The sequence below is a fragment of the Halichoerus grypus genome, chromosome 4 (genome assembly GCF_964656455.1).
Source record: "Halichoerus grypus chromosome 4, mHalGry1.hap1.1, whole genome shotgun sequence".
NCBI lineage: Eukaryota > Metazoa > Chordata > Mammalia > Carnivora > Phocidae > Halichoerus > Halichoerus grypus.
In genome coordinates this window covers 191,713,665-191,740,923 of record NC_135715.1, presented here as the reverse complement: position 1 = coordinate 191,740,923, position 27,259 = coordinate 191,713,665, and the positions used below count along the sequence as shown (strand labels likewise).

General features: G+C 52.0%; 1 protein-coding gene across 14 annotated transcripts in view; it reads left to right on the top strand.

Annotated features, from left to right (window-relative positions):
• HDAC4 (histone deacetylase 4) overlaps positions 1 to 27,259 on the top strand; it is a 296,598-nt gene that overhangs the window by 108,770 nt on the left and 160,569 nt on the right. The window contains exon 1 of one of the 14 annotated variants that reach the window (XM_078071548.1): positions 6,589 to 6,612. The exons of the other annotated variants lie outside the window; for them this stretch is intronic. Within the exon in view, the coding sequence (XP_077927674.1) occupies positions 6,591 to 6,612 (22 nt within the window). The 5' untranslated portion in view covers positions 6,589 to 6,590. Of the gene's footprint in view, positions 1 to 6,588; positions 6,613 to 27,259 lie in introns of those variants that run through there. 14 annotated transcript variants of the gene reach the window in all.

Sequence of the window (27,259 nt, the reverse complement as noted above, 5' to 3'; positions counted from 1 at the left end):
CTCTCTCTGTTCCCTGGCGGTTTACTCCTTGAAGAAACTGGCTGCTCGTCCGCTGGAGCTTCCCCAGGTGAGGCCTCCCCGCTCGCACCCCATGGTGCAGCGCGCCTCCCTCCCGCTGCGCCTGGTAGTTCGAGGTGCAGTCCCGAGGTTGGGTCAGGGTTAGGGGGGCTTCGGCTGGCGAGACTGTTTCTTAGGTGGTGTGGGGCTTTCCGTTTTCCACGGGTGGTGCAGCTAGGGAAGGCTTTCTTCATTTACCTGTTTTCAGAGTGACAAGCTCATTTGCTTATGGTATCTAAGGGTGACTAACGAGTTTTATCAACTTAATTCTGAGCATAATTGTGAACTCGTGGATTTTGGTATATTTCTGTATTTTCATTTTTGGTTGTGACTGTCCTTACTGATGCTCAACTGGCCCCATCTCTGGCCGGGGGGCCCCTTAGCTTGGCCCTTGGTTTGGTTGACAGGACCCTTGCCATCTCGATAGCTTCCTTGCTCTGGTGTGACGAGACGTCCCAGGCTCATCAGCCTGCCGCAGCCTCGTACCCCAAGACCCTTGATTTCGTCACATCGGCCAAGTCCCTTAAGCTGTGTAGGGTCTCCTGTTTTCAGGTCCTGGGGATGAGGCTGTGGATGTCTTTGGGGGGCATGCCCAGCCTTCAGGCAGAAGGTTCTGACCTCTGACAGTGCTACCTGTGGGGGCTTCTGTTCAGGTCAGCAGGAGGGGAGGAAGCTGTTCAGGAAAGTAGGTGCAGCTCAGAATGAGAGCGCCCAGCAGCGAGCGCCAGCCTCCGTGCCCATCTGAGAACCCGGGGGCATGCCCACTGTGCCCGCCCCTGGCTGCTCCGTCCCTCCAGTCCCCCCCTCGCCAGTGGGCGTGGGGGCCAGCACGGAGCCCCCTTCTGCCCGGGAGGGGAGGGTCGGCATGCTGGCGCTCACGACCAGATGGTGTTCCTTCCCTGGCGTTCCATCGGGACTTGACAGAGAAGTGGAGCGATCTTTCGGAGTCTCCTTGGAAGCCTGGCTTTCCTTCTGGGTTAGCTGTTAGCTCATGTGCGCTCTCCACGTGCCAGCAGGCCATCTTCCTGAGGGTTCTGTGTGGCAGCCCCTGTCCACGTCTGAAAGCGTTGCTCTGGTCGTGCTCATGGCTCAGAGAAGGGGTGACCGAGGAGAGCTTGCACGAGGTTTATGTTCACGCTGGGCGAGCCTTGCAGCATCCCAGTCCTGGTGCTGTGCTAGGCCTGGGGATCCCGGCGCCTCCTGTAAGGGCACAGCGGGGGGGGTGGGAATGGCGCCGGAATAGGCAGTTTGCTCCCAGAGGCAGGAGGGCTGGGTGGGGTGCCGCTGGGGACCCTGAGAGGACCAGAAAGCTCCCGGGGCGCCTGGCTCATGCTGGACAGGCCTCCGTGCACCCGGAGGCTGCGGAGGGGGTCCTGCAGGAGGGGCACCGTCACAGGTCAGCTTTGCAGTGGGTAGAGCATGTGCCCGGGGCTCTGCACTCCGCCTTCTCCTCCATCCAAGTGCCAGGCGGGGGGGGGGGGGGCTCCTCACGTGGGGACCCCCAGGGCCAGAGCGGCAGATGGTGTTTCAGGCCTCTGGGTGAACTGTGTCTGAAGGAAAGGGCTTCTGGGCGGAAAGAGAAAGGACAAGGAGACGGGGACATTTATTTGTGAGCTCACTTCCGCAGCCAGCCCCTCCCCCAGTATATTTTCGCACCGCCCCTTAGCCGGCTCGGCCCCCTGGCCCACCCTCCCTAGCCCCCTGGCAGCACCAGTCTGCTTTCTACCTCTCCAGATTTGTCTCTTCTGGGCCTTTCACTTCAGTGAAGTGATGCAGGGTGGGATCTTCGATCTTTTTGTGAGCGGTGTCTTCCCGTGGGCATGTTTTGTGGGTTCACCCGTGCTGTAGCATGACTCAGTATTCCTCTTTATTGCTGGTAGTGCTCCGTTGTGTGGATAGGCCACGTTTGGCTAATTCGCTCATCTGTTGATGGACGTGTGTTTCTACTTTGTGGCTATTATGATCAGCGTTTCTGTGGCTGTTCTTGTACAGGTGTTTTCATTTGTCTTGGGTATACGCCTTGGGGGGAGGGAGTTGCTGGGTCCTATGTTAACTTCATGTGTGACTGTTGGAGAAACCGCCCCACTGTTTTCCAAAGCAGCTGCATCATTTTGCATTCCTACCAGCGGTGCAGGCGGGTTCCGATTTCTCCACAGGCTCGCCTGTCTTTTTGACTCTAGCCATCCCAGTGGGTACAGGGTGGTACCTTGCTGTAGTTTTGATTTGAGTTTCGTTTCCCTGATGACTCATGATATTGAGCATCTTTTGGGCTTATTGGCCACTTGTATATACTCTTTGGAGAAACGTCATTTCAAATCCTTTGCCCAATTTTTTAATTGGGTTATTTGCCTTTTTATTGCTGCGTGGTAAGGGCTCTTTGTATATTCTAGATACAGCTCCTTTATCAGATATATGATTTGCAAATATTCTGAGGTTTGCTTTTTCATTTTCTGGATGATGTCCTTTGAAGCACAAACGTTTTTAATTTTGATGAAGTGCGTTTTATCTTTTCTTCTGTGTTTTTGATGTCAGAGATCTCCACTGAAGTCCAGTCGGATTGGAAATGATGATGTGGGCCTCCTCCTAGGGCTCCTGGCTTTCGGCTTGTGTCGGATGTAAGCACTAAAAGGCTTCTTGGGCCGTTACTTCATTGCCTCGCTAGGTTCTGCAGGGCTCTAACCATAATTCGCTTTTCCCACAGTTGTTTTTAATTGAATGTCCGTGGGAAAATGGCCAAGCAAATTGAAGGCTTCACAGAGAGAACTGAGTTTCTTTGTTGATTTTTGAACCGTGGTTTTTCATCTTTATTGTATGCACTTTGTTGGAATTTGGCATCATGTTGTGAATTTTCATTGAGACTGGTCTTGCTGAATATCCCAGCAGTGGAGAGGTTCTCCCACTCTAAACAGAAATCGCAAAGCATTCCGTAGGCCCTGTGTAACGTACAGAGGGACGTTTTCCATGGCTGCTAGGTTGACTGTGAGGCACAGAGCCACCAGAACTCCGTATGTGGAGATGCCCATCCTGGGAGGTGAGCGAAGAACAGGATGGGCAGTCTGCCTACGGGGTACAGACCAGCCCCCAGTCACCTGCTGTCACCAGGCCTGGCCACCAGCTTCCTGTCTGTCAAATGGGGGCCACGTCGGCTGTGCCTGAGAGCCCAGAAGACTCACTGTCAGTGGGCGGAGCTCCCCGGAGGACGCCTGTCCTCGCTGCCAACAGTCACCCAGAAGGAGGAGGCGCTCCGTCCACCATTGCTTCAGCCCAGTTGAGCGCTCCTGGCAGTTTGAAAAGTGACGACGTTTGGAACTTGGGGTGCAGCTTGTGGAATTGGGGTCACTCTAGAGTAGGCTGCTGCTGTCTCTGGCCATTTAAGAACAGAACATAGCACACACCAGCCTTTTTACTAGTTTTAATTCTGAAGATTTCGTTTCCCTCAGATACCGGAGAAAGGGAAGAGTTTTAGGTCTTTGTCGAATAAGCTTAGTCCTTTGCTTCACAAGTATTTTTTTGAGCTATATAACTAATTAGGGTATATTTAGTGTGAATCCAAATGTTCACCATCAATGAGGAAGGGTTGCTTTGCATTTTCTTGCCCAAAACTGACCTACCAGCATATAGATTAGTCTCTGGTATCTCTGAGGTCTGGGTATGTATTGGTCTGAGCGAAGCGTCATTAAGTCCACCCGTGCTGACCCCTGGTGAGATTCCCATCTGTGCACAGCAGTCAGCTGGCTCCTTTTCATTCAGTGACTGGTTTAGTGATTTGAAAAATGCAGATAGTCCCCTGTGCATAATAAACTATAAAAATGTGGGGCGTAAGTGGAACTTAATTGTTTGGGACCAGGGACAGTGGTTCAGTCCCCAGGAGACTGAGAAGTGTCATCAGACCCCCAAGTGGGGTGCAGGTGTTTAGTTTCTCAGCCTCTGACATCTGGCACTTCTCGATTCTCACTTTCCACGTCTCCTTTTCTTCGCGGTTCGCTCTGTTACATGCTGTCTGTCCTGGTTTTCTGCACGTTGTCAGCATTGCTCTGCCCTTTCCAGGATCACCTGGGGGACAACTGAGCAGGGCCACTGAGGCTGCAGATGCATCCTGTCACCTGGCTAAGAGTGTCCCTGGCTCCACTGTGGCGCCACCAGCGTCCGTGCATTTCTGGTTTTATTCCTGGTTAGTTTCCACACATACGGATGCGGGCCAGGCTGCGGGGTGCTCTCACGGTCACTCCGGCGCGGCGGCATGACAGCTGATGGCACTCTCTCCAGGTCAGGTCCCTCGTCCATGCCCCAGGGATGACCAGGCTCCAGAGAGGCGGTGCGGCTCTGTGAGGGCCACCTGCCGGAGCTGGTGCTGTCCTTACACTATGTCAGGACGCCAGTCAAGGGGACGGAGCAGCTGCCTAGGAAGCCTTGGCCAGCCCCGTTGCGTGACCGGTGAAGCAGGACGGGACAGGACGCAGGAGCCAAATCCGCCAGTGCTGGCCTTGTGTGGACACTGCGGACCTTTTCGTTTGCAGTGTCCTTGCAGGATTCGCGGTGTGCATATGTCTAAGTGGCGGGAGTCACCTTCCTGTATAAATCTCCCTCGCGGGAACTTGGCTTCTGAGCACGTGGTGAGTTGGCGGGGCCGAGAAGGGGAATCACAGCCGCCGACCCCGGCGAGACCCCAGGGAACGTGCTCGAGAGCGTCTCCGTCCTGAGCTGGCAGGAGGGGCGTCGTCCTGCGTCTTCAGTCCAGGAAACTGAGCGGAAGGCCAGACCTGCTCACTGCTTCCCGGCGCTGGCTTTGCGGCACTCAGGCCCCTGCCGGGCTTGCAGTCCGTCACGCGTCCGTATCACTGTATGTATGTACGCGTAGCTGAACGAGTGGCTTGGGTGGCTTCCGTCTGTTAGTAAAGTAATGTTGATGTGCAGATTTGGAGTGTTTTCTGATTGAAATTTCCCACAAAGAACTGCTTAGAAGAAATTTGCTTTGAGCTCCGCCACAGATGGACTGGCCCTTGACACACCTTGCTGGTCCCTACAAGCAACGGAGTTCTGTCCTTGTACCCAGCTGTTTCTCTGTCCCTTTCCTTTTGGGGGGCTGAGGAGGGATGGGGTACCCTTAGGTGTCTATCTGATCGAATTGGGGGCCGCCTTGGGCTCTGGTGTGTCTTACCCCAACTGGTCCCTGGGTCCCAAGCCTGGCAGGGCCCCCATGCCCTGGGGTCCTCCAAGCCTCTCACTTCTCCTGCTTTTCCATCCTGTTCTTGGTGGCTGGGGAATGAAAAAGCACAATGAATCCTTTCTCCTACCCTGGAGTATGCAGTCTCCAGGGATAGCTTGTTCCCTCCGCTCTCCGCTGGGAGACTGGAGGTCAGGGGTACACCCATCACCACCCGGCATCCCTTTCCTTCCCGGGGCCTGCAGGTGCTTCGTCTTGGCCGGGGAGGGCCCTGTCTTTCCAGGCTCTTCTGAGATGAAGTGTGTCTGTGGAACTGCATGGTGGAAGCAGACATGTCTGCAGTATTTTGATTTCTTTTTGTGAGAACTCCGTTAGGGGAGAGCAGTTTGTTTACTTTCGTGATGAATATCGTTGTCCTGGAGCTGTGGTTTATGTACTCAGCATTGTTTCAGAATCACGCTTCCCCCCGAGAATTCTAAACCTTGTTCCAGTCTCTGGGATCTCGGCCAGCTTGCTCTCTCCAGGAGGGCCCCTCTCTCCATCCCGAGGGGTTCCCGCCTGCGGTGGCCCTGGCCCCGGGCCACTAAAATGGGTTTGCCTTCTTCCCACACCCTTTGCTCCTGGTGAGGAAAAGGAGCTCAAAGGAGGGAATGAATGAAGAAATAGGCAGATAAAAAAATAATTGAATGAATGTGTCCTGATTCCTTTGATAAACCTTTGATTGAATTCCGACAAGCATTAGAGAAAATTCTGATTGGTGCATGGAATTCAAGTGTAACTTCTTGTTTGGGGTGCAGCTTTTGAAAAATGCTCTATAATGTTTTTCTTTTTAGGAAAACGCCTTCATTCTGAGATGGCGTTTCAAAGACTGCATGTTAACAACATGAGGAATTCCTGTCTAAAAATCCAGAAGCTAGAAACAATGAGTAACAGTAGAAACTGACTTTGTGTTGAAGATCGCCCCACCTGGCCTCTGGTTCTTGGCTGAGGGAGGCTGGTGAAGGCGATGCAGGAGGCCCGTGTCCAGGAGCAGGTGCCCGGGGAGGCCTCTTCCCGGCCCCTGCGCTGTGAACACATGGAGGTGGAGGGCTGCCGGTGCACAGGCCCTTTCATGGGAGAGCCCTGTGGTTTGCTTGGCTGCTCACGCCCTCCTGGAGCTCCTCCTGAGGAAGTGCAGTGGAGCTGTGGTTTGACATTTCCGGCCTGTGACTGCTTTCTCGAGTGTACAACTCCTTCTATAGCTGCTGTCGTGTGTGGAGCCCTTCCGGAACCAGCTGTGGATTTGGGCTGCCTTCACCGTGTCCTGACGGGCTCGGGACGTCTTCACTGAACCTCGCTGTGTGGAACCTGGTGGTGGCTAGGCTGTGACATGGCCCTTGTGTCCCTGGCAGGTGCATCTCAGACTTAATCACCTTCTGCTCGAGGCCTTGGCTCCAACCTGGAGGGAGTTTGGGTGCCGGCGAGAGTGGGACAGCTTGTCCGAATTCGTACGAAGTGGCTGCCTGCTTGGCTTTCACTCGCCCACCTGGGGCTGTCCTTGCTGCGGCCCGGGGCTGCCCAGGGAGAGCCAAGCAGCCCAGCTCTCTGGCTTGGAAGCCGGCACCTGGAGGTGGCAGGCAGTGGGGGTTTCTTTGTTTTTAGAAGGCCGGTGAGCCTTTGGCCTCTTGTGCGGAGGGATTTTTTGAACCCACACCCATTGACAGTGTCCCTGATTTCGTGATAAGAAAGTCTGTTGCTGCATTTGCTGAGAAGTCAGGAGTTTAGAAAGGAAGCATTTCACGGCTCTGTGGCGTTGTGAGAAGCTGGGATTTTTCTGATGGGCGTGCTTGACCGTGGAGGTCAGCACACATGTGTGGGGAGGGCCTCTTGTCACCGGGGGTCAGGCAGCTGTGTATGGGGCCTGAGCCTGGTGCTCAGGCTGGCCCCGGGGCAGTGGTGTTCTTCCCTTGAGTGACGCCAGGCTGGAGGGTGGAGGTGAGCTCACAGCAGCCCAGGGACGTGGGGCCTTGGCTTCAGTGGGGCCTCTTTGGCTGCCAGCCCCCAAGCCCCTGCCTGCCTCAGCGGCCTGTGCCCTGGTGCCCAATTGCGGCCTCTGGCCTACTGTGCAGTGGAGAGGAGACTCTAGCCAAGGGGTTCTCTGAGCCTGGAAAGTTCTGAGGCAGCTTCCAGCTTGCGGACAAAAGAAAAACAAGTTGCCATGCTACAGTCAGTGTGGGGGTGTCCAGATTAGTGTCCTGTCAGATAGGAAGTAAAGAAAGGGGACGTATGGCCACAACCCCCACCGAGAGTGACAACCAGTCCTGGGGCCTGCATGGGTGTTGACACTCTTGGACAGCAAGGTGCAGCCTTCTTATTGTAGAGAGACCCTGCCTGGCCGGAGTCTGTGCCCCCTCTCTTGTGGGGGGATGGATGGGGACAGAAGTGCTCATAGAGGGCTGTGTGTTCCACTGAGAAACACTGATTTGTCCTTAGAACAAGCTAAGGCCCCAGTTCTCTCTTGCGCGTCTGCAGGTGGGATAGGCATGTAAAGACAGTATTGTTTAAACGCCCTTTGTTGACCACATAGGATTAGAAGACGCTTAATTCATCCGCAGGCCCATTTCTCTTGTTCAGTCACGTGTGGCCGGCCGGCCCGTCTGTGCCACGGGGTAACCACATTTCTGTGTCCAAGATAAACCATCGCATCTGCTGAGTGACCTTCACAAGGAGTCTTGCATTAGCACATTCTTAACAGACATTTAAAAACCAACCCAACAAAACCCATTTCCTGCCCCCACGCTCTTTCGGCACACTCATCAATGTGAATTGCCTTTGGAAATGCCTGGGCTGGAATTTGCAAACCAAAGCCTAATTTAACCTTCAGTGATGCTCCAGTGTCTTGGCTGGAGGCGAAGTGTAGGCGTCTCAGGGAGCCCTCCTTTCTCCTTCTCTGGAGTTCCAGTGGGCACTTCAGCGCGCTCCCGTGGGTGCGGGGACTTTGGGATGGGTGGGAGGCCAGAGCGGACCTCAGGCCAGGCTGAGTTGAGCCCCAGAGAGCCTCCCCATTTGAATTAGAGCAGTGAGCTGTCTTCCTTCCCAGGACTGTGTTCCCTTATAATCTCTTCTTACTCCAGCCCCTCCCCGGGGTCCCCGGGTAGCCAGGAGGGACGTGCAGCTGAGCACTGGCAGCCCAGGCCAGCCGCCGGCTCGCTCTTCCCATCCCAGACACAGCAGCGCGTGCGGGGTCACCTTCTCTGCTCCTTGGTCCCTCGAGACTCTTTTGGATGTAGCTGATGCCTTCCAGAGCCCTCCCAACCTCCCTGGACCTATTTCTCCCCTCTCCCGTGTTCTTCCAGAACTTTCCCTCCCATGTCCATCTGTCCGTCCTCCCTCCCTCTCTCCCTTCCTCCCTCCCGTTGCTCCCACCACCGGCTCCCCTGTTCGCAGGCCCAGCAGTGTTTCTTGGATGTTGGTGCCTTTACCCCTGCCCTGCCGGGGGCCCTGCTCCGAGGGCCGGGTGTCAACCTGCTTTGGAGGAGTGAGTGGTGAGCTGGGTGCCCCAGCAAGCGGGCGTCAGGGCAGCTGTTCAGGGGCCCTGGAGTCACCGGAAGCACTCTGACTTCTGGGCACAGGGTCTGGCACCCAGACAGCAAGCAGACACTGAAGAAATGTCCTGTTTTTAGTCTTTGGCTATGAAGCAGTGACCAGCAGTGTGACGGCCATGGGATCTGGTCCGGAGGGCAAGTTCTCAGTGCTTCACGGAGTGAGCCCCTCCAGGTCTTGGCTGCTCCCGGGGTGTAGCTGTGGCCCTTTTGTGGCATGCAGAGGCCTCTGGAGCATCTCAGGTGCGCTGACCCTCCGGGGAGAGAGCTCCCCCCCAGCCTGACACCGTCTTGCTCAGCTGGAGCACCAGATCACCGAAGGTGGGCTGGTGGCTTCCAGAAACAGGCCGTCGAGTTTCCTCCATGCGTCAGGCCAGGCTTCAGAGCCCTGCTCCAATATGTGTGGACGCGGGTGCGGCCGAGCGCTCGGACCAGCCGTGTCGCTCCGAGCTCCGGACAGCGCAGGGCGGAGGAGGGCCTCCCGGTGATGGCGTCGCCTCCTCTCTGATTCAGTCAAGTGACGAAAAGGGCCATCAGAAGAGATCCTAATCTGTTTCTAATTAGATTTTCATCTTCTCTTTCACAGAAGCTTTTCTCTCCCTTCTGCCTCCCTAATTATTTTTAAAATCTCAAGGAAAAACACGACCCTTCGGTTTATAATTCCACAGAGAACCAAATTGCTACTCTGTCTCTGAAGTATGTTATTGTGGCCTCTGGTATTAAGCCAGGGTTTTTGTAATCCCACTGAAATTCTGTCTCGCATCGTGGAAATTTAGGATTCCCCCAAGGAAACCCCAGAGCAGGAAATCGTCGCTGCTCAAACGCCACGTGCGGCCCTGGTGGTGGCGCAGCTGGGCAGGGTTCCCTCCAGGCTGTTCGCTGCCGACCCTGTGGAAGGACTGTGGAGGGACCGGCCAGCAGGCTATGTCCCTGTGGGGCTCACAGGTGACTCCACCCCCCAGCAGGACATTGCCTTTCAAGGGCACCTGCAGACTTGTCTTGAGCCTCTTTGAAATCTTCAAGGGGCAGGTGCAGTCCTGGGGAGGGGGGGCAGGTGGGACCTCATGAGGGGATTGTCCCCACAGCGCTCTCATGGCACCCAGATGGCCCGAGTTTGGGCCCCTTTGGACACACACTTTCTTGGAGTCCTCAGTTGCTGTGGGTCACTGGTGGTAGAGCATGCTGCTGGTTTGGGGGGAGCCCACCCCTCTAATCAGGGCAGAGGGGGAAGGTTCTGGTGCCAGCTGACTTGAGAGTGGCCACCAGCACACTCTGACCCCCTTCTGCCCCTGGGACAACAGCTGTTGTCTCAGCCTGCTTAGGAAGCCCCTCCTGGTTTCCTCCAGGGCCTCCTGTGCTCTCGAAGGAGGGAGAGATGTGCCCACTTGGCCTCGTCCTCTTGCAAGCCTCAGGTTGAGAAAGGAACCACCTGATTTTCCTTGGAGAGGCTGCAGTGATCTGTCTGTGTGATATTCGGCGAGCTAGCAAGGCGTCGGGTTTTGGGAATAGTTGGTGAGTGTTTCGTCCCATCATCTCAGGATGTTCTCTGGGTGGACAGAAAGGGGAGCCCCCCAGGACTTCCCTCCTTAGTGGAAGCCAGCAGTCTGTGACCTTTGTCGCGCCTTCGTGGAACCCGCTTGCACTGGGGAGAATGTGTCAGGGCTGCCGGCCTCCAAGCGGTGACTCTCAATCGTGTCTTCTTCCCATTTCTGGTCTGAAGACCTTCCCCTCTCCCTCCCTGTTCTCATCTCTAGCATGTTCTATGGGTCCTAATGCCTGCTCAGGAGTCAGTCGAGTTTCTAAAGTGAATTCTGTGCACATTGGTGACTGTCCCAGGTGCACTTTTCCTTGCTTTTTGTCTGTCTCGCAGGTGGGCTACTGACTTTGCTCTACAGTTGCCCCGCCTCCTCCCTCAAGAACACGCACAGTAGAGGACGGAATATCCACGTGAAGACAGTGCAGACCCTGACTTCGCTCCCAGGAGAGGCCGCTGCCTTCTCTGTAGCTGCTCAGGGTGACCCCTGCCGCCCGAGACCCCCGTCTCCCGGGCTCAGGCACACGTCCCCAGCCCAGGAAGGACGGACCCATTAGCACAGTGCCATGAAAGCTGCCGTCCTGCCTTCCAGGGGAGGGTGAGGCAGGGCTGCGGCCCTGAGGTGAGGGCACGTAAGCACGAGGCCTGTCGTGAGACCGCCATGGGCAGGGGAGCGGTGGCACTCTGACCGAGCGGGCTGGAGGAGCCTCTCTGTCCACCGGGGATTGCAGACCAGATCCTTCAGGTGCTAGGGAGCCGCTGAAGGCTTTTGTTCTCAAGAACAATCTGCTCTGCCATGTGTTTTCTAGAGGTGTTTCTGGCCTTAGTGTTGGGATTGTGGGAGGAAGAGCCCTGCGGTCATTGGGCCAGTTTGGGGTGTTCTGTACTATGTCGAAAGATGTTGGAAACTCAGTCCATTTTTTGGATACTGACTAGACCCTGTTCCAGAAACTTTATTTGTAATGACTTGATTAATCCTCTTAGCAAGGCTTTGAGATCCAAATGTTGTCTTCCCCATTTTATAGTGAAGAAGTGGGGGCCCTTAAAGGTTAAGGAACGTGTCTGCGGTAACAGCCGCTGGGTAGAGGGGCCTGGTTGGAACTGGTGTCCGGCTCGAGTCCATGAACGGTCTTGCCCATGTTCCTTTAGGTGGGGTACCGCAGCGAGAGTGTGTGTCCCTGGGCACCTGCAGCCAGGCCTGGACGCGAGGCCTGCCAAGGGACCCATTGCATGGACCCCGCCGTTGCTGTCTTCCAGCCGAACCTCACTGACTTGCATTTCTCCGCTTCCAGAGGCAGTGCCCTGGGTGGAGTGAGGACGTGAGTCCACAGCATGTTGGGGTGTGGCGGACACAAGAGACAAGTGCTGTGGGTTGGCTCCCTGAGTCTGCAGCTTCCTTCTCGGGTGCCCTTTACTTCGACAGCTGTTCTCTTTCGTCGGTCATCAGATGCTCTTGGAGTTCTAAAGAACGGCCCACTTCTCCACACCTTCCTTCCCTGTGCCCCCTTCCTCATTCCAAGGCTGTATTTCCCACTTGCAGGCTGGGATCTGGGGCACACGCTGTCCCGCCAGCTCTGGGCTGAACAGAAGATACTGGGGAACCAGAGTGGGCATTGATTAAGCCCCTCCAGTGTGTACCCCGTGCTCCAAAGTCCCTGACCCCTCTGGCCTCCCTGGGGCCCGGAGGAGTGAGCAGCTCAGTGGAGTGCCCTGTAGAGAGGATGCTGGGTAGTCTTGGGACCCCTGCGCCCGTGCCAGGGCATGCCGGCCGCTGCTCATCAGCAGAGGCTCAGAGCTGGTATGTGTGTCGTTTGTGCCTTGATCCACTGGGGGTCCTAGGGGCATTTACCTTGCCACTGTCTCCCCAACTTGAACTTTGCTCTGCATGATTCTCCAGGCAGCTGCCCGTCCATGCACATGGCTCAGATGTCTCAGATCCATGGTCCCTGTTTGGACTTTTCCTTGTCTTCACTGGGGGCTAGCCATATGTTATACACTATGGGTAATGGGACTTTGACACAGTGACTGGTAGTGTGGTGCAAATGACACGTCGAACGTGCAGATCACCACCGTTAAGGGCTCAAAAGAATTGATTCCATGAGAGGGAGAAAAGACGTGGGTCCTTCAGAGGGTGAGGGGAGGGCAAGCCAGGGGCCTGTACCCAGAAAGCGGGCCTGGAGCTGGCCTGCGGGCTGCCAGGCTTTGCAAGTGCAGAGGACAGGAGTGAGGTGCTAGAGGGAGAGAAGGGCTTGCTCGCAGGCGGGGGAGCAAGAGGTCACACCCATTCATGGCTACTGAAGTCAACCGAGTGGGTCATGACAACCTTAAGACTGAGTGGAATAGAAAATATAAAATTGCACGTAAGAAGGATAAGTTACGATTCAGTAAAGCTGGGGTTTGGTGATATCTGCGTTGGTACGTGCTGGGCCTCCAGGGGAAAATGTGCACACCGCAGGTCATGGCCCATGGCTTTGAAAGATCACTATGGCTCGTACACTGGAGTGTTTTAAGTGAGTTTGGAAGAGGGAAGGACCGATTGGGAGTTGGGGGACCCCTTGGTAATTGTCTGAGCAAGGAGTGAGGAGGTCCAGAACTGGGCAGGTACCCCCTTCACTGGAGTTTTCCATTTCCTTCATAGAGGGCTTCCACCTCTTCTGTGAGATTTGTCCCCAGGTATTTGATGCTTTTTGATGTTGTTATAATTGGTATCTATTAGTAATTTTTATTTCGTATTTGTTGCTGGTATTCAGCAATACAACAGATTTTTGTATATTGACCTTTGACTGACCTTGCTGAATTCTAGTACTGTCTGGGAATTCTTCATGCTGACTGCAAACAATGGCAGTTTTATTTTTCCTTTCCATTTCTTTTATTTCTTTTTCCTGACTTAGTGCGTTAGCTAGGGGCACTGGTATGGCTTGAATAGTGGGCATTCTTGTCTGGTTCTTGATCTCTGCACCACCATTGACTGAGACGTCTGCTGTAGGTCTTCTGTTTGTTTGCTTTTATAAGTGTTCTTTACAAATCAAGGCTTTCTATTCCCCACTTCCTACTAGTCTCCCCACCAGCTCTGCCACGAAGCTGTACTGAATTCTGTCAAATGTTTCTTTTGTCTCTGTTGAGATGATCTAAATTTTATTTTGTTAATTCATTAATTACAGATTTTTTTTTTGAATAGCAAACCAACCTTTGATTTCTCAACTGAAACCATATTGACAAAAATGTAGTATTCTATATGTTGTTGGAGTCAGTTTGCTAATACTTTATGATTGCTGCTTTTGTGTTGAAGAATAAGTTTGACAATTATTTTTCTTATAATTACCTTGTCAATTTTTGGTATCACAGTAATGCTGTCTCATGAAAAAAGTTGAGTAAGTTTTCTCTTTTTATATTCTTGATGGTTTTGTGTAAGATTGGAATTATCTCTTAGTTGAAAGTCTTGATAGAACTTTGCTGTGAAGTCATCTATGTCTGGAGGTGTCTTTGGGGGAGGTTTCTTTCTTTTGTCTTCTAAATTATAGATTATATTTCTTTTAAAGCTGTTGGACTATTTGGGTCTTCTATTTCTTCTGATGTCACTTTTGGTAAGTTGTATTTTTCTAGCAATTTTTCTATTTTATCGATACAGTAGACTCTTGAACAACTTGAGGGTTTGGGGTGCTGCCCCCTGAAGTTGAAAATCACATAAAACTTTTGACTCCCCAGAACTTAACTACAAATAGCCTACTATTGACCAGAAGCCTTACTGATAACATAAACGGTTGATTAACACATAGTTTGTATGTTATTTGTGCTATAGGCTGTATTTTCACAATAAGGTAAGCTACAGAAAACAAAGGGTTTAATAGTAGAAAATCATGAGAAAATACATTTATAGCACTGTCCTGTAGTGAAAAAAAAATCTGTATACAAGTGAACCTGTGCAGTTCCATCCAGTATTGTTCAAGGTCAACTCTTTGCATAAAGATTCTTTTTTTTTTTTTTTAAGATTATTTATTTATTTATTTGACAGAGAGACACAGCGAGAGAGGGAACACAAGCAGGGGGAGTGGGAGAGGGAGAAGCAGGCTTCCCGCGGAGCAGGGAGACCGATGTGGGGCTCAAACCCAGGACCCTGGGATCATGACCTGAGCCAAAGGCAGATGCTTAACGACTGAGCCACCCAGGCGCCCCTGCATAAAGATTCTTGTAAGATTCTCCTGTTTGTCATTTTAATCCCTGCAGGACCTATAGCAGGGTTCCTTCATCTTGTCACTGTTGACATTTGGGGCCAATTAGTCATGGGTTTTGAGGTGCTGTCCTGTGCGGTAGGGGATGTTTGTCAGTATGTCTGGAATTGACCCACGGGATGGAAACAGAATTCCCCTTCCCAGATGTGACCTTCAGAATCTTTTTAAATCATTTTTCACAAGAGATCTTTTCCATTTTATTAATCTTTTGAAAGAACCAACTTTTGGTTTTGTTAATCCTATTTATATCTCTTTTCTATTTCATGATTTTTGCTCTTTATTATTTCTTTGCTTTCTTTGAGTTTAGTTTGCTGTCCTTTTCCAAACCCTGGAAACAGAGTCTGACTATGCACACCTGAGGCCATGCTCCTGCCAGCATGGCTTTAGCTTATCTAGCTCTCTGTCATGAGGCAAGGCCCCATGACCTAGCTCCTCCTTATCTTGCACTTGTGTTTTCTGAAGAAGTCCTCCGTCAAATATTGATGTTCAGAGTGTATTTTGTCAAAGACTCAATCCCCCTGTATGAATTAGAGAAAGAGAGGAGTAGCATAAGATGAGTAGCAGTGTATCTGGGAAAATCAGTCTGCCTGAAAGTGGAACTAATAGCTAAGTTAATAATAATTGAAAGGGGCATTAGAAAGTTTAGCCTGTTATTTACCCAAAGAATAATTTCTCTGAATAGGTATTTTGGAGTTTCAATGGCAAATTTGTGTGTGAGTAGATACTTATTTTGAGGGACATCTGAAAGTATCTAGGTTCTTTCTTCAGAGCCCATTCTTTGAAGACTCTTGGTCTACTGGGTCTGACTGGTGATATATCTGCATTCCATACAAATGGAATGGTAGACTTAGTATTATTAAGGTTTTGAGGTCAAACAGTTTCCAATATTTTTTTTTAAGATTTATTTATTTATTAGTTGAGAGAGAGAGAGTGAGCGAGCACGGCAGGAAAGGGCAGAGGGAGAGGGAGAGAATCTTAAGCAGACTCCCCACTGAGCATGGAGCCCAATGCAGGGCTCCATCTCACAACCCTGACATCATGACCTGAATTGAAATCAAGAGTTGGACACTTAATCGGCTGAGCCACCCAGACACCCCTGTTTCCAGTATTCTTGGTTGGGTAGAGATTTGGAAGTTGAATATATTTGAAATTTGAAGGACCTCAGGTCAAGTCTTATCGTATCTGTTTCCCCATTTGTAGTATGATTTATCCATCCATCCACCCACCCATGCAGTCTCTGTTTTTGTTGAACTAGTCATTGTCTTAGGGTCATGGACGCAAAAACTAACGAGATTTTTTTCCTTATTAGCAGCTCTCAATCTTGGGGCAGAGGCAGAAAAGTATTAGTCCGGTGATCTTAGGATGTCTGTGTTGGCAGGGAGCCTTCTGGATCACCATTCTCATCAGCAATGGAGAATGCTCCTGGGGTGAGGTTGTAGCTTTCTGAGAAGAGCCAGCCTCGGTTCTAGGTTGGGTGCTCTAAGGGAAGCCTGATGCCACCCAGTTTTTTCTTTCCAACATGTGTTGTTCTTTTGAGTATATTTTCTTAGCAAAGGAATTTATAAAAAGCAGTCCTAATTTTTTCCTTATTCAAAACTATTAAAAAAGAAAAATCCCCCACACAAAGTCAAACCTCTCCAGAAGTAAATTCTAGAATTCATTCTTGGGTTTGTTTCTCTCTTGCCTTAAGAGTGAAGAAGCCTCCCCAGGAACCCCTCCACACTTGCTTGCGTTCTGCTCTCTTCCGTGAACTTTTTGTGACTCTGGCTCTCTGGAAATCTGTTTCAAACTCTGAAGAGCAGCTGGAACACACTTGAGCCGCTCAGCACAGACTACAAAGTGATGGCATTGCCTGTGCGACACAGATGCTGTTTGCATTCAAATAAAAGACAAACATAATATTTGCATTAATAAAGAGCCTTTGCAAAAGTGTTTGCATAAAGTGGTTCATCCTTTTCCAAGAGCTGGTTACTTTTAACTAATTTCTGAGTGTAGCAAAGGATAAGCAATCTTTTGCTGATTATTTTTCACAAAGAGTTGCTTTTGCACAAGTGTAGCTGATTTCAGAGAAGGGCTCTCCACATGCAAATGTGGTGTCAGGTGGAACCCTTCACTGATTGCTGTCAGTCATCTTCTTGGTAGATTTTTGTGTTTAAAAGTGGGATTGATGAGCTATTCCCCAGTTCTCGGTGCTACTAAACTTTGCTTCTGCAAAGAATTTTGTAGAGTTACTCAAACTGGGCCATATTTCCATGCTTGCCTCCATTTTATAATGACAAGAAGCCACATGGTTGGTTGGTGTGTGAGTGGTTGGGAACTTATGTGGTGCAATTTAAAAAACAACTATATTTAATTCTGATTTCGTTAATGAGGGCTGTGTCAGAGTAAAGGTAAAGAAACCAGAGCAAAGGAGAAGTGATGGTCTATAAAGAAGTAGAGCCAGAAAGAACATGTCCTAAGTCCTGCATGATTCTTCTAACACGAACTACCAATTTGCCCATGAATTTCCCAGCTGTCCAAGTGAAGAGAGAACCTTGTTTGTTTTTAGGATTTATGTTGTTCTTAAGAGGAAGCGGACGTGGTGTTTCAGACAGTAACTCTGAAGCACACACAGGCACACACACATGCACACATGGATGCACACACACCTGAAACAAGTCTGAGGAAACAGCATTACACAGAGCGGAAACTTGATGTTAACCGCTCATTCCGCGTTCCCCCAGTGGTGCACCTCACAGCTGCTCCTAGCATCTCATTCTTCAGTTTGGATACGAGTTTCATCTTTCTGAAATAAGCCTTTAGTTGTGAAGTCCGCAGTGGTTTCCAAGGGGTAAACACTCTCTGTTTGTCAGAGAAGTGTCTCTTTTCTCCCTCTTCCTTGAATGATAGTTTAGCTGGGCATGGAACTGTGGGTGACACATAGTGCACTCCGTGCTTTGAAGACGTTTTACTGTCTGCTGGTATTTTGTGTCGCTGTCAGAAAGTTAGCTCTCGATCCAGTGGTTGTTTCTTCCTGCGTGATCTCTCTTTTCTGACCTGGGGCTTTTATGATCTTGGTTAGGTTTTGATGGACGTGCAGATATTTTGTTACAGTGTGTCCAGCCGTGGATTCGCTTGCTGATCCTGCTTTGGGTTTAGCATGCTTTCTAAACTGAAGGACTCTTAAGTCTCTGGGATTCTGGAATAGTGTCATTATCTATTTGACTGTTACCTCTTTAGCATTTTCTCCATTCTTCACTTTAAGAATTCGTGCCAGGCCTATATCGGATGTCTCATTCTTTTGTCCATGCCTGTCTTTTCCCCCTTTTTTGTGCTGCATTCAGGTCACTTATGTAGATCTGTCATCCAGCTCATTATTTCTGTCTATTGCTATGTCTGATTTGCTCTTTTCAACTCTAGAAAATTATTTTTATTCTTTTAAAAAAACTTTCTATTTTTCCAGGGTTTCTTTCTTTCATTATAATCTTTCCCTCATTGAATGCCTTACTTTAAAAAAAATGCATGTTTTGTAGTCTTTTCCATATTGTTTTAATATTTGTAGATATTTTACAGTCATTTCTCTATTGTGTTGGCTAATTCTGGCATAGTGGGTTGTTCCCATGCATCATTTGTGATTTTCAGTTTTTATTGCAAACTCTTATTTAGGAAGGCTTTCCCCTCCTTCCCTGCCTCTCTCTCTTCCTTCTTCGGGTGTCTCCTGAGAGACATTTTTCCTTGCTTTCCTGGGGCTCCAGGCTTTTGCAATTCTGGACTGGTTTTTAATCCTAATTTCTAGACCTAGGATTCCAGAGCTGCCCAAGTGATGTGACTCTGGAGACTACACCCTCATGTGTTTGAGGCTCTTGCCAGAGAACTCCCAGCAGCCCTCCTCTGCCTCCCTGGCCAGGTGGGTGGGGTTGTCCAGAGTTCTGACCTCACGCAGGTCTCAGCTCAATGGCTCCGTCCAGGACAAGCTCCTGACCGCATCTCCTGCCCCCCCACCCCCACCCTGGGCCAGTTCTACTGACTCTTTGGCCCCAGGGATAGGCAGCTGGATCTTGGTGCATTTGCCAGAGTACCTTTATTTTGCTTTTCTCTCCTGGTAACTGGGGTCTTCTCTTTCTTTTGAGCTCAAGTCTGTATGTGAAATCAGGGTGGGATTCTGTCCTATCTTATAGTCATCATTTCTATATTCTTGTGGTGGGAGGTGAGGAGTCCTCATTATAGCAGGGTTCAGGAAGCTAAAGTTCTAATGAACTTTGCATATTGTTCAACTCTATTTGGGACCCTAGTGGGATCTGTGTTTTCTTTTCTTTTTTTTTTTTTTTTTAAGATTTTATTTATTTATTTGACAGAGAGAGACACAGCGAAAGAGGGAACACAAGCAGGGGGAGTGGGAGAGGGAGAAGCAGGCTTCCCGCTCAGCAGGGAGCCCGACGTGGGGCTCGATCCCAGGGCCCTGGGATCATGACCTGAGCCGAAGGCAGACGCCCAATGACTGAGCCACCCAGGCGCCCCGGGATCTGTGTTTTCCAAACTGTGAAATTGGTTTATGCCACAGTGTCCCTACTGTTCAGAGCAGCCTCCAAGCAGCACAGACCCATCCTCTGTTGTTTCCCCACTTCCTCTTGTTTTATAGTCAAGTTTAAAGCTGACCCTTTGTTCTTATTATGTGTGGATATTTAAATGCCGTATCGGTCATAACCAAGTGCCCACCTAAGGGTGCTCATTTGATTGATTGATTATCCCCCCAAGGTGCTCGTTTTATTTTATTTTATTATCTTAAAAAATATTTTATTTATTTATTTGTCAGAGCGAGAGAGAGCACAAGCGGGGGTGGGGGGCAGAGGAGAAGCAGGCTCCCCCGCTGAGCAGGGAGCCCGATGTGGGGCTCGATCCCAGGACTCTGGGATCATGACCTGAGCCCAAGGCAGACACTTAACCAACTTAACCAGGCATTCCCAAGGTGCTCATTTTAATTACAGATTATCTTCTTGCCCACAGAGTTGGACATAATCTGTCTCCATAGGTGTAAAAACCAAAGAAATTGGTTAGAGATTAAGAAAGACTGCTTTTTGGTTTTGTTTTGGTGTAATTTCTATAAATTTCCTTTGTCCCATGATTCTATGCATTGTCACAAACTAAGACAGTGGTATGTGATTTTTCGTCTTAGTTGAAGGTTGAACAATATGAAACGAATCTGTTCTAGAACTATTATAATATCTTATGAAATGAAGATACTGAAGGTATTTTTCAATTCAACATAATCTATAAAGTAGGTAAACTCTTGGGATGGGCACGTGTATCAGGCTACTGCTCTGCTTACCCAGTGCTGAGTGCAGCAGATGAGACACCTTCCGCGAAGTGTGAGGTGTGACGGCTTACCCAGGTGGGGCCTCCAGCCACCAGGTCAACGGGCTCCTCATGGGACCATGGGCAAGTGAAAACTGTTGGTTTTCTTGTAGAGAACAAGTAAGAGTGGACGGTAAGGGTCTGGATGATAAGAGTGTACACATATATGTGGGAGGAGGGAGGAGAGAAATGATTTTATTTCTACTTTTTTCCTTAACTCGAACATTACTCAATTTTAAAACACAGAAGATAAGGGATTATAGTCTAAAAATTTGGATATAATTTCTGTTCTTTTTAAAAAGTTTTTTTAAAAGATTTTATTTATTTGAGAGTGAGAGAGAACACGGGAGGGGGAAGGGTCAGAGGGAGAAGCAGACTCCCCACTGACCAGGGAGCCCCATGTGGGGCTCGATCTCAAGACCCTGGGATCAAGACCTGAGCCCAAGGCAGACGCTTAACCAACTGAGCCGCCCAGGTGCCCTATAATTTCTGTTCTTAGGACAATGAAGCTTTCAAAGTTTGGGAAGGTTGTTTAAAAAGCCATGTTTAATTTACTGGCTGTTTAGAAATAGTGAGCTGCTTTCCAGTGTGGCGTGGGGCGGCACCTGCGCTTAAAGGAAAACAGGCAAGGAGGGTGGTGGGCACAGACCTACGGGCCCGTCCTCGAGAGGGGCTTCTATAGGACCTCAGAGCTCTTGCAGGCAGAGCTTCCTTACTGTTCTGCACTTTCTCTTGTGCCTTTTAATTTTCCGCTTTAATTACTGCAGACACCTGGGAAATAACCAACCTTAAGAAGGGCCGTGAAGGTCGGAGGGCCGTGAAATTCGGAGGGCCTACTCCACAGCTTTGTTACACAGGGAGCCAAATCTATCCTCTCGGTCCTGTGAGGAGAGGAGTGTCATCGCACCCATTTTACAGATGTGGACAACGGAGCCCACACTGGCCAGGTTGTTTTGTGCTCAGGGGCCCATAGGAGAGGATCCGACTGTTGGTGCCAGGCACCCGGGCTTTGTGTTCATGGGCAGAACCTGGGTGCCACCCACTGCAGTCCTGACTCCTCAGTCGTTATGCAGAAACCACAGGCCGAAAAGTGTAAGGACAGAAATCCATGCCCTGTCACTGAATGTCGAACAGCAAACTGCTACTCCCCCGGGAGCTCTATTTTTAGAAGATTAAAATAGAACCCGATACAGTTTGATCACTGTATTTTTAGAAACTAAAGTTTGTGTTGTATGGAAACAGATATAAAAGGAATAACGATAAGGTTTAGTCAGTCTTGATTTGGGGGAAGTAGTGATTCGTAGAGTGTATCCATACTGCGTATAACAGAAAGGCAATACAGATTTCACAGACTGTAGACCAGCTTTGTTGGAACGAGGGGTGTGCTGTAGTCTCCTTGAATGAAGTACTAATGACCGAATTATCCTGAAAACAGGCACAGACCTTGAGTGACTAGTGGTCTTGTGCGGTGGCTGTGAGGAGGCCGAGTGAGACCGTGCGCAAGAGGGAGTGCTGGGGGCCGCCGGGGGCCGGGGGTCTGCATAGCGGCTGAAATGCTGACCGCTTGGCATTCGGGTGCTGTGATTTGTGTGTCCCCCTGTTATAAAATTATGTTTTAAATATTTTAGAAGATACAATTTTTACAACAGTGTGTTCTATATTATTAGGTAGTACAAAACTTGGAGAAAATAAAACTTAACTGAAATGGTTTAAGCTTAATCACAGAAACCACTCCACACATCCCCAGCTCCCCGGCTCCCCAGCTCCTCAGCCTCTCAACCCTGCAGCCCCTCAGTCCCCCAACCACCCAGGCCCCCAGCCCCCCAGCTCCCCAACCCCCCAGCTCCCTAGCCTCCCAGCCCCCCAGCTTCCCAGCTCCCCTGCCTCCTGGCCCCTTAGCCCTGTAGCCCTGCAGCCTCCCAGCCCCTCAGCCCCCCAGCCCTTCAGCCCTTCAGCCCCTCAGCCCCGCAGCCCTGCAGCCTCCCAGCCCCTCAGCCCCTCAGCCCCACAGCCCCCCAGCCCTTCAGCCCCACAGCCCCACAGCCCCCCAGCCCTTCAGCCCCTCAGCCCCACAGCCCCCCAGCCCCTCAGCCCTTCAGCCCTGCAGCCTCCCAGCCCCTCAGCCCCACAGCCCCCCAGCCCTTCAGCCCCTCAGCCCCTCAGCCCCCCAGCCCCCCAGCCCCTCAGCCCTTCAGCCCCGCAGCTCTGCAGCCTCCCAGCCCCTCAGCCTCACAGCCCCCCCAGCCCTTCAGCCCCTCAGCCCCGCAGCCCTGCAGCCTCCCAGCCCCTCAGCCCCCCAGCCCTTCAGCCCTTCAGCCCCTCAGCCCCGCAGCCCTGCAGCCTCCCAGCCCCTCAGCCCCTCAGCCCCACAGCCCCCCAGCCCTTCAGCCCCTCAGCCCCGCAGCCCTTCAGCCCCTCAGCCCCCCAGCCCTGCAGCCTCCCAGCCCCTCAGCCCCACAGCCCCCCAGCTCCCTGGCCCTTCAGCCCCACAGCCTCCTAGCTCCCCAGCTCCCTGGCCTCCCGGCCTCTCAGCCCCTCCTCCATAGTCCTCCAGTTCTCCAGCTCCCCAGCCTCCCAGTCTCCCAGTTCCCCAGCTCCCCAGGCCCCCAGCACCCTGGCTGCCCGGCCTCCCAGCCCTAGTGCCACAGGCTGGCTCACTGCTGGTGCTCTGAGCTCCAGGCTCTGGAAGGACCAGGTGTTCAAGGCCTTTCTAAGCTGCAGGTGCTGGCCTAATTCATGAGACAGTCCTCCGTTGTCCTTCTGCTGACACCTCTGGCAGTAGGCCCCTGGAACATGACAGTCCAGTGTCAGGCTCCTGAAAATGACCCTTCCCATCCAGTTTGCTGGCAGGTGGGTGGAGCATGGCCGCTTCTGGCGGAGAGGTTAAGATGTCAGGAGAGCCGGATGTGACGTGTCATGGCTGATAGTGAGGGCCTTCTGGATGCTTCCACACCACTGACCTGCAATTTGGAACAGTATTCTGATTCTGTACCCACTGCTCCAGCCCCAAGACGAGCTGCCAGAGGGAGGTTTGAGCCCATGGCAGCCACCAAGCAGCACCAAGACGAGCTCGAGGAGCCAGAGACATGGAGCTGCCCTCGCTGAGCTGCCGGGGAGGGCAGGTGTTTGGGTCACACTGACGGGAGTTTCTTGTCACCTCGGCTGCTTTCAGCAGGGGCTCTGGGCTCTCCGGGTGCATGTCCAAGGTTGGAGACGTGGGTACTGAGGGTGAAGGGTGTTAGGACTTGCCCCCCCCACCCCCCGCAGTGCCCAGTCTGGAGCACTTGGCTCCAGAGAGATGAATGAAATGAAACCAGGGCGTTTGATGTAACCAGAGGACATCTGTGTCCCACAGCAGGAAACATGTAGCAACTGGAAAATGTGACAGGTGCCACCAGTGTGGCTGCCATTGTGGAAGAGGCCCCCCTCCCCCTGGCAGCGGGTCGGCTGAGGTCTGGTGCTGCACGTGGGGCTGCACTCTGAGACAAACCTTCTACCTGGATCATCGTTCCAGTGAGGACAAACTAGATTTTTGTGGGGGAGAGACATGAACACCAGTATGAAGCAGTCAGCTAGAAAGATGAAACCTGTTTTCACCACTTAAATGTACTTTATGCCCTTTCTTTCCTGACCCAAGATTCCTGCATGGAGCGAGTATCATTTCATACGACGTTCCCTCTGTAGAAGAGATTAGCGCATATTCCAGAAGCCCCACCCAAGAGGCTAGGTGTCTGGATGGCGGGAGTTGGGTGGAGAGCAGCATTAGGGCTTATAAACCAGCTACTTGAGCTCCATATGCTAAACTAAAACATCAAGTTGCGTTTTGACCCGCTGACACAAATCCTGAACAGTTTGGTGCCCCCTTCCCCCTGAAAGTCATAAAGTCACAGTCAGAGGTGATTTAGAAGTTCTGTTTGCTCTTCGGAATGACCAGTAGGTCTCTCAGAATTCAGTCCAGTGCAGTCTGTGCTGGGACCTTCCCTCCCAGCAGGCATGACCCCGCCTGCCCGCCCGCCCCTCTTCCCTTTGTCTCGTTTCTCAGGGAGGTGCTTTGTCTCCTAACACCTGTGTCTGGTCCACTAAAGTCCTGGTGGGTTAACCTGCAAAATATACCTCAAGTCGGACCACGTTTCCGCTGCATGCCCACCAGCCTCTCTAGCCTTGGATCTTAGAAACAGCCTCCTGGGCTCTTCTTGCCGCCTCCATGCTCCCTCCTCAGGGGCCCTGGTCCTGCTTACTGTTCTACGTGGCAGCTGAAATGAGCCTTGAGGACAGAAGTTAGAACTTGAGTCTTGAGGTGACTTTCGGGACCTGTGGCCTGGCCCCTCTCACTTTGCCTCTGGTCACTTGGCTCCTGCCCAGTGGAACCCACCCAGTTTGTTTCACCTCAGGGCCTTTGCACTGGCTGTTCCCTTGCCTTGGGGGAGATAGTGGACATGGCTCCCTCTTGCATATCACTCAGGGGTCACCCCATCACAAGCCCCTCTTGGATCACTGTATCTAAGAAATAATCTCCAATCACATTCTTCCCGTGTGGATTTTGTTTCCAGCACATGATACCGCACCATCTGTTTGTACGTGTCATTTCTTCTTCACGAGTGGAAGGCTGGGGTACTGGGACTTGATATCATTGGAGACTGTATCCCCAGCGTTAGGATGGTTGCTCAATAACCAGCTCAGTGCAGTCTGTTCAACACGTGGACGAATGGTGGGGTGCGGACGCTGTGGCTTGAGTGGCCGAGTGGGGAGAGAGAGGGCAGTAGACTTGCTTCCCACCTTCATCAGGGTGGCCTTCGTCATGTGTCCCTCCTAGTGTCTTCATCTCTACAATGGGGACAAAGATGTGTTCATGCTGTTTCCCTGCTGAGGACCGAGCAGGTCATGGGAACGCAGCCTGCCCACTGGTGCCTGACCCCTAGTGAGTGCCGGGAATGAGTGTGCCGCGGCTTCCAGTCAACACTGCAAACTCTACTGTTAGTGTTACTGTGTTCCAGCAAGATCTGGCAAGAATAAGAACTGAGAAGAAGGAGATACACTTCTGAAGAGCTGAAGCAAATACTGCCCCACACAGTGCTAGGGGAGAAAGCCTGCGACACAGGCTCTGCAAGGGTTTGCTGGGTGAGGCCCCCCGGGCCGGGCGGTCCCTCCCTCCAGGGCCTGGGGTGTTGAGCGTTACTGGCATCTGCCGCGTGCTCGGTTGCTTCTGAAAGGTTGCATGAAAGGAAGAAGGGCAAAGGACCCTTTTTCTGTGCAAAGAACAAGAGAGGCTTTTAGAAGCCAGTGTGGCTGGGGCAGGGCGAGCGGGGGCCTGGGGCTCCATTTCCCATCTTGCCTGGGTCTCCTGGGCCGTGTCCCTCCGTAGCTGCAGCCCAGCCGCACGGTTCACGTGCCGGAGCGGACTTTCTCCAGTTGGCCATTTTCAGTTTATTGTTAGGAACTCGTGAGTCATTTCTCATGAGCTGCTTATGAATATGTACCTATTTCCCGGCTTCCTGTCACTTAACCACAAACACCTTTCAGCTAATTCTTAATGCCCGGCAGCGTGCAAAGTGCTCTGGGAGAATGGCTTATCCACCCAGTGGTTTTAGCTGCCGACTCACATTTTCAGGAGGTGCTCTTGCCCCAATCGGATGCCTTGGCATGGGCTGCGACGTCTGTCCCACGTGGACACGGGACTGCGCGGTCGCGTCACAGAAGGGCAGGTGAAGTGCCCCATTCTTTACACGTGTTATTTTAGTTACTTCTTGTAGCGGTGTACAGATGGGGAAACTGAGTCCGAGTTTAAATAACATGATTACTGAGGAGGCCGTACAAGGGGTGGAAGCTGGGTCTGACTCTGAATGCCACGGGGCCATGTGACCTGTGGGACCCGGCCTCCTGTTAGTTCAGAAAATAGGCCACCTGCAGAAAAACGCCTGCGGTGGGCTTAACTAGAAAAGGTTGCCTCCGGGCTTCCACACACGTGCAGTTGGAGAAAGTGTGCTTGTCCGCAGGCACATAGCGGGGCTGGTTTTCCGTCTCTGCCAATAACCGCGTTACTTTGTGTCCTTACTAATTTAATTAGTAAGGGACCCCGTCTAGAAAACTCGTGCATGAGTCATCGGGACGCGCAGCTTCACCGTGTCCCTGTGCAGTGCTCCCTGTGGCTTCTGTCTGTTATTTCTCATACAGACTCTGGGAAGGCTGCACATCTTACATGCGAGCTCTCCCCCCCACCCCCCACGCCTCCAGCGCTCTTCAAAACAGCTTTGGAATGACTCACCAATTATGTCCTCCCCACAGGGCAGATGGACATCCTCGAGGGAGCCAAGACTGATCTGTTTTCAAAGGCGGGCGAGGACATTTTCTCCTGATTTCCTAAATCACTTCTGGCTGCTCGAGCGGGGCTGGGCCACGGGGCGGGGGAGCGGCAGAGAGCTGTCCGGGGTGGGCTGCTGCCGTCGGGGGGTCGGAGAGTGGCCAGACCAGTCCCCGGATGGCCGGCCCGAGACCCGCTGGGAATGTCCGTCCAGGAAGCCTGGCCCCCACCCAGAGAGGGGAGCCGGGCCTGGTCTGGCTTCGAGCACCACGGTGGCCTGCCCTTGGTGCCGGCCACAGAGCTGCCCTCGTGTGCTCACGCCCCGTCCCGCTCTGTCCCTTGCTCGGTCAGTGTTGTCCAGCTCTGGGCTTCAGCTGGACCCGTGGGGACGTGGGGATGGGACAGACCCCACTCTGCCGTCGGCAGCTCCCTTCGGGGCACGGACATGCTGCCTTCATTCCCTTTCTTCCCCTCTCGGCCTGGGGTCAGAGCTCGCCCTGCACTCTCTCCTGTTACCAGAGTTTTCTGGCTGTGTGGACCCTGTCCCCCCATGGAGCTGGCGGGGTAGTGTGTTTCCACTTCTGAATTCTCCCAAAGAAAACTCCTGAGTAGCAGGCTGTGACTCTTCCCTCTGTGGCTCGTCCCGTTCACGTCGCGTCAGCCTTTCCTCGAGCTGTCTGGCGCCCGGGCCGAAGCAGAGGGGACATTTGGTCTCCTCTTCCCTGACTCAGCCCTGGGTGTCAGGGAGGTCACCGGGCTGGGCATGTAGAGAAGCAGAGCGTGACTCCCAGGGAGGCCACAGCCTGTGCCACGGGGGCCCCATGGTGGAGGGCGTGCGCCCCGGGTCCTGGGTGCCGCATTCAGCATCCCGTCGGGTGCCCCATCTCAGATGCCCACGACCTGCGTATTGAGTTGTGTGTGAGCCAGGAGGGTTTGCTTGCTCTTGTTTGCACAGCTCAGGGTTGGTAATAACTGAAGACTGTCAGGAATTTTAGCGAGAAAGCTGGTTAGGTGATGACCTAGCTGGAGTTAAGCAGGGGCAAATGCTATTAAATACAAAGTGAG